The 7054-nt window shown below is 38.9% G+C and overlaps 1 protein-coding gene across 3 annotated transcripts in view; it reads right to left on the bottom strand.

Moving 5' to 3' along the window:
• Positions 1-860: 860 nt before the first annotated feature.
• zgc:172136 (uncharacterized protein LOC566376 homolog) overlaps positions 861-7054 on the bottom strand; it is a 31295-nt gene continuing 25101 nt past the window's right edge. Inside the window, exons 10-14 of one of the 3 annotated variants that reach the window (XM_061910402.1) lie at positions 6853-7027; positions 3985-4263; positions 3693-3815; positions 3568-3617; positions 861-2050 (exon numbers count right to left, since the gene is read on the bottom strand). In XM_061910402.1, the coding sequence (XP_061766386.1) occupies positions 1766-2050; positions 3568-3617; positions 3693-3815; positions 3985-4263; positions 6853-7027 (912 nt within the window). In that variant the 3' untranslated portion in view covers positions 861-1765. The remainder of the gene's footprint in view (positions 2051-3567; positions 3618-3692; positions 3816-3984; positions 4264-6852; positions 7028-7054) is intronic. The other 2 variants (XM_061910403.1, XM_061910404.1) reach the window with 2 other exon arrangements.

Below are 7054 nucleotides of genomic sequence, written 5' to 3'. Positions count from 1 at the left end.
GAAATTCGCAGTATGCGTACTTCAGACCATGTTAGAGAAAGTCACTGAGGTCAGAAGTCTCCTGGCAAATTCGGGAAGGTCGGCAAGTTTACAGCTGAGTCACACCAGAGTGATCAAAGAGCCGCATGCGGCTCCGGAGCCGTGGGTGGCCGACCCCTGTTTTAGATGATTCTACATATGTAAAAAAAAAAAAACACATGATGTTAGTGCACCTGTCGAGGAAAATGAGCAAACTACATAAATAACATCCTGTAATTTGATTGTGATATTTTTTTTATCTTGATAGATTGAAAATTAATAGTAATGAGTTGACTGATGAACATTATCACATAATTTATTCAGAAAGTATAAATAACAAAAAATAAAGATAGAATGCTATTAACCGCAACATGTAAGTGTAAAAAAAAACATTTTGATTTGTACATTTCAAGTGCCGTGATTTTCCCAGTTCGGCCCACTTTGGAGTAGATTTTTCTCCCCGTGGCCCCAGATCTAAAATGAGTTTGACACCTCTGATCTAAAGACATCTGAGACTATTGGAGAAGACCTTGTTTGGAAAGTTCTCCTGGGGGTCCCATCTTCACAGACAGCCATTACGTGACCAGAGCTTTCCAGAATTGGGGGGAAATTTGCTTTTTATGGGTGATCAGATCTTTGGTGGGAACAATAATAAAAGACTAACATGTCCAGTATGAATATAAAAAACGTGAAAAAGATACCCACAGTCTGCTATTATACGATTGAGGCATATTCTGTGCATACCAGAGCTGATCTATAAAAAACTGCAATAAATAAAAAAACATGTAAGGAAATATTAGTCACAGTTGCTGTAATAAAAAAATAAAGTCCAATTCTACACATTTATAATGTAGTCAAATTTATTCTCTACCTTAAAAAACAGTCTTTGAAAATAAAAAATACATCCGCGCTGGGAATAACCAGCGGGTTGTTCATACATTGTCAGAACTGAGTTAAGTGTTTAATGACTAACATTCCTTCCCAGTGAGCTCATGCTGCCTGCAGTTCTTTTGCATACTAATTAGAGTTTACAAAACAGTGAAAATATGTCCTGGGAACAAAAATAACTTGACAAAAAGGCTCTTTGTTTGGCGGTTACATAATATAAAAAAATACTGCAGATTCATTATAAACGTACAGAAATAGACCTTTGTAAAAGAGCACTGTTGTAATCATAAAAACAGTCGAAGAGTTTAAGCACGTAGAGACTTTGGATGAATGCTTCACGAGCTGTAAAGGAGTTCCGTTTTCCACACCAGTAGCTACGTCAGCTGTGACACAATAATAGTAAAAGCATGACCGAACACAATGTACAAAAAGAGAATGTAATATAACATGATTACAAAAAATTAAGAGCGGCTACTGTATATTCTCAGCCGATAAAAAGTTCATCTTAAGTGTTCTGCTGGAGTAAAGTAATACGTTAAATGGAAATGTATCAACAAAATTTAAACTTATTTTGTCATCAACAGCAACCTCTCAAGAATTTGCATGCACACACAAAAAAACACCACTCGCTTGATCGAAATACTTTTAGCACAGAGAAGCTGAAATATCATAAAATAGTGCAAGATGTATGTACAAAATATAGAACATCATCAATAAATACGCCGTTTACAAAGAAATGTTGCTTAATGTGGTCTCTGTGACTTCATTTAGACAATTACAAGTTAGAAATGAGGTGTCCCATCTGTGTCACCTTGGCCACATAAACAAATGACACCAACATGAAGCCCCCTGTGCTTGTTCACAGAAGGAACTCCAGGTACTGCTCGTCCGCCAACAGGTCCAGAGACAAGCAGTTGGTAGACCTGCGACCGTTGAAGGAAGGTTTGGCATGGCAGTGCAAAAAGGGGTAATAGTCACAATCCACCAGCGCCTTTGAGTTTGTGTCCGAGAGGCTGAAGGTGTAGCTGTGTGAAGAGTCAGTGGGCAGTGTGGTCCCCAGGGGTGCCTGAGGTGGGAACAAACGAACATCGTCAAGACTGAGGCTGTGCCGGTCCACACAAGCATGTGACCGAACTTCCACCGTCTAAAACAAAAGGAAGAGTTGAAGAGAAAGAAGAAGAAATGTGAGAGATGTGTCAGTCGGCATCTAACGCACAGGTATCAAACTCAAGGCCCGGGGGTCAAATCTGGCCCGCTACATTATTTTATGAGGCCCGCTAAACCCTGGAAATAATATGTGTTAAAAATGCCTAATGTTTTCTTACTAAATATATTTGTTCTTTCCGTTTTGATATTAAAAATAATTTACTGCATGCAATTGAATATCTTTTAAGATGCAACATTATCAAAATCAAAATATTATATCATCATGTACTGCAAAATTATTTTCTGTTAAGATAAAGATAAATACTGTACTTAAATATCTGCTTTACTTATGATTGCAAAACAAATGAGCAATCAAATTGTAGACTGTAAAATTGACAATAGATTTTATGGTTAAATTCCGCCCGCTGAGTTTTTTACCGTAAAATCAACTTTTACTGTTTTTTTCCATATACTAAAACTAAACACACTAAAACATAAAAACAACAAGATTTTAAGGTAAAAAAAAAACAAAAACACACTGACAGCTCTGTTGCCGCTAAAAACAGTGGTATTGTTTTCCCATTCCATTCCATTTATTACATTTTTGTGTATGCTGTAAATCAGTGGTTCTCAACCTTTTTTCAGTGAGTTACCCCCTGTGAATTTTTTTAAATTCAAGTACCCCCTAATCAGAGCAAAGCATTTTTGGTTGACAAAAAGACATAAGGAAGTAAAATACAGCACCATGTCATCATTTTCTGATTTATTAAATTGTATAACAGTGCAAAATATTGCTCATATGTAGTGGTCTTTCTTGAACTATTTTGAAAAAAAGATAGAAAAATTACTAAAAACTTGTTGAAAAATAAACAAGTGATTCAATTATAAATAAAGATTTCTAGACATAGAAGTAATCATCAACTTACAGTGCCCTCTTTGGGGATTGTAATAGAGATGCATCTGGATTCATGGACTTAATTCTAAATATTTCTTCACAAAAAAAGAAATTTTTAACATCAATAATTATGGAACATAAAAAAAATCGAGCTGTCGACACTGAATATTGCATTGTTGCATTTTTTTTCACAGTTTGTGAACTTATATTCCTATTTTGATGAAGTATTATTCAATAAATATATTTATAAATGATTTTTGAATTGTTGCTATTTTTAGAATTGTTGCTATTTTTAGAATATTTTTTAAAAATCTCACGTACCCCTTGGCATACCTTTAAGTACCCCCAGGGGTAGGCGTACCCCCATTTGAGAACCACTGCTATAAAAAACCCACTGCTTTTACTGTAAAATTTTGGTGACTGAGCTGCCAGTTTTTAAAGTCAAATTAAAATATTTTTTTGCAGCTTATGTAAAAACATATATTGTTAATGCATTACATATATATTCATATATTACTCATTGTTAAAAGTGGCCCTCTGAGGGCAAGCATAACTGCGATGTGGCCCTCAATGAAAACGAGTTTGACACCCCTGATCTAACAGGAAAATAAGAGACAAACCTGTTTAAGCACACTGCTGCCATCTTCACCTTCAGAGTATAATTTGCTCTCTGTAGAGAATGTTTAACAAAATGAGCAAAGTGAAGTGTAAAAAATAAACACAGTAAAATCCTGAATATTCACACCTGGTGATTGAGTTTCCGAGGAGAGTGTGCTGTCCACAGACACACCCTTAAGGAGATCAGCCAGCTGGAACATCTCATCTGGATCATCAACTGCAGCTTCCTGTCTGACATCGGCCTTCATTTCTAGAAAACCATAGTGGGCTGTATCAAAATCCGGCGTGCCGAGCATATTTCACATCGGGTTTATTTTCAAAAGAGTCAAAGGAATGATGAGAATTTCCTGAGTGTGTATCCAGATCAAAAATCCCAAGGACCAATTCGAGCAGTCTAAAGATCAATTTTAACTCCTCACCTTCCTCTTGCCACTCCTCATCCTCCGTGTGGGCCTTGCTGTCGAGGCCAGATGTGGACGAGCTGACTTGGCTGGCTGCGGAGCTGGAACACTTCTCCCCTCTCTGTTCCGCTTCCTCCTCCATGGAGGTCATCTCTGCAGAGATGCTGGGCTGGCAAGCGTCTGCTTCGATGCCCGAGCTGCTGGTGGAGATTCGGGACAACCCGGGGCTGCTCTCGCTGCCTGGTGGCTCCAGGTCCAGATCATCGCTGATGTAGGACTCTCTGTAACGCTTTTTCTCTGCGACACAGAACATATGTTTTTAATGTAAAGCTTACTAAACCAATATTTTGTTTTATAATTCTAGATTTTTGTTTTTTGTTCATTCAGCTGCTTGTATTTCTTTCATTTTATTGTTGTCATATTTCTTCTGTGATATGGATCCTCCTCGGTCTAAAATAAATGACTATATATTTATACTATACATTTTTGATTTGGCCTTTACCAGATATACTGTATTTCCTTGAATTGCCACCAGGGCGCTAATTAATTTAAAACCTCTTCTCACTCCTGCGCTTATCAAAGGCATGCAGTAAAAGTAAGCATGCGCTAATTATTTTAAAACCTCTTCTCACTCCGGCACTTACCAAAGGTATGCAGTAAAAATTGGAGTGTGATGTAAGCTTGGACCTTAAATCCTACTGAATAGCTCTTAATCTTCTTCCCTTTATGCAATTTCAAATTACCGGTATTGAAATCAGCCTCCTCCATTTTGAAAATGATGACAGGGGAAGTGTCAGTCGTGACGTCACGAGTTTGACCAGGTGGTAATACTAAGCATGCGCTAATTGTTTTGGGAAGCGAGTTTGACCCGGCAGTAATTCAAGGCAGGCGCATACTATATGCCCTGCGGCAATTCAAGGAAATACGGTAAATTATTTTATTGAAGTGATTTGTATTTTACTTTTATCCTATTAGTTATGCAATATTTTATTTAGTTGTATTTATTTATTTACTGTATATTAATTTTACTTGTTTTATTAATCTATTAATTTATTAAAAAACCTGCTAAGTGGCCTTGTGGTAGAGAGTGTACTACCTGAGATCAGTAGATCGTGAGTTCAAAGCCCGGCCGAGTCATACCAAAGACTATAAAAATGGGACCCATTACCTCCCTGCTTGGCAATCAGCATCAAGGGTTGGAATTGGGGGTTAAATCACCAAAATGATTCCTGAGCGTGGCCACCGCTGCTGCTCGCTGCTCACCTCACCCCCTTGGAGCAAGGTTGGTGGGTCAAACGCAGAGAGTAATTTTACCACACCTAGTGTGTTTGACTATGAGTGGTACTTTAACTTTAATCTTCTTATGTCTTATTTGTATTTTATTCTTTATCTCTACTCATGGTTCTTACTATTTTACAAGTTGCATTATATTTATTTTCCAACGTTCATCAGATGAGCCATCTACCTCAAGGGTTATCAGCCGTGCTAATGGGGGCGCTTTTGTATAAGCGTCCTGGTGGCCATGATCTGATGACCTCCTGGTGCAGATGGCTCCTGTGATAGTGTTTACTCACATGACTCCTCTGTACTCAGCCATGCAATCATTGGTCCATATACTCTAGTTGCATCTGTGTGTGTTTGTGTTTGTGTTTGCGTACATATGTGATAATGGGGAATATGGGTCACCGGGGTATTGCTAACTCTGTAAAGCACTTTGCGTTGCATTTCTTTTATGTATGAAAAGTGCCTTATAAATTAAAGGCCTACGGAAATGAGATTTTCTTATTCAAACGGGGATAGTAGGTCCATTCTATGTGTCATACTTGATCATTTCGCGATATTGCCATATTTTTGCTGAAAGGATTTAGTAGAGAACATCGAGGATAATGTTCGCAACCTTTGGTCGCAGATAAAAAAGCCTTGCCTGTACCGGAAGTAGCAGACGATGACATCACCGGTGTGAGGGCTTCTCACATCCTCACATTGTTTCTAATGGGAGCCTCAAGCAGCAAGAGCTATTCGGACCGAGAAAACGACAATTTCCCCATTAATTTGAGCGAGGATGAAAGATTCGTGGCTGAGAATATTGATACCGAAGGACTAGCAAAAAAATAATAATAAATAAAGTAAAAAAAAAAAAAAGGGCGATTGCATTGGGAGCGATTCAGATGTTTTTAGACACATTTACTAGGATAATTCTGGGAAATCTCTTATCTTTCTATTGTGTTGCTAGTGTTTTAGTGAGTTAAATAGGACCTGATAGTCGGAGGGGTGTGTCCACGGGTGTGTTGACGCCAGTGTCTTAGGGAAGTCACGGCAGCTGCATGGACGGCGCAAGCTCCGCAGATCTCCGGTAAGAGGTGACTTTTTACCACAATTTTCTTACCAAAACCTGCCGGTTGACAAGTGGTCGGGAACCATGTTCGCTTGACTGCTCTGATCCATAGTAAAGCTTCATCGCCGGGAATTTTAAGCAAGGAAACACCGTGTGTTTGTGTGGCTAAAGGCTAAAGCTTACCGCCTCCATCTTTCTACTTTGAATTCTCCATTATTAATTGAACAAATTGCAAAAGATTCAGCAACACAGATGCCCAGAATACTGTGTAATTGCGCGATGAAAAGAGACGATTTTTAGCCGCAAGTGGTGCTACGCTAATATGTCCCCTCCAACCCAAAACGTCACAGGCACTCTGCACTCATTCTGCGACGTTTTCAACAAGAAACTCTGCGGTAAATTGAAAGTTGTGATTTACTAAACTAAACCGGCCGTATTGGCAAGTGTTGCAATGTTAATATTTCATCATTGATATATAAACTATCAGACTGCATGGTCGGTAGTAGTGGGTTTCAGTAGGCCTTTAAGTTTGATTGATTGATATTAGCTACCTTCGCCCTCTTCCAGCTGGCGAAGGTGTCTGAGAGCAGGCTGGAGGTTGAGGTAGAGGCGATGGCTGCGGCTCAAGTGCAGGAGGAGGTGACGAGAGCGGAACGACGACCCGGTGTAGTAAACGAGCTTCCTGGCTGATGGCAAGCCATCGGGCTGGATCTCAAATCGCTTTCCCTAATCAAGAACACAGTTCAGTCAGGA

Source organism: Nerophis ophidion, linkage group LG09, assembly GCF_033978795.1.
Source record: "Nerophis ophidion isolate RoL-2023_Sa linkage group LG09, RoL_Noph_v1.0, whole genome shotgun sequence".
Lineage (NCBI taxonomy): Eukaryota > Metazoa > Chordata > Actinopteri > Syngnathiformes > Syngnathidae > Nerophis > Nerophis ophidion.
This window is presented reverse-complemented; position numbering and strand designations above follow the sequence as displayed.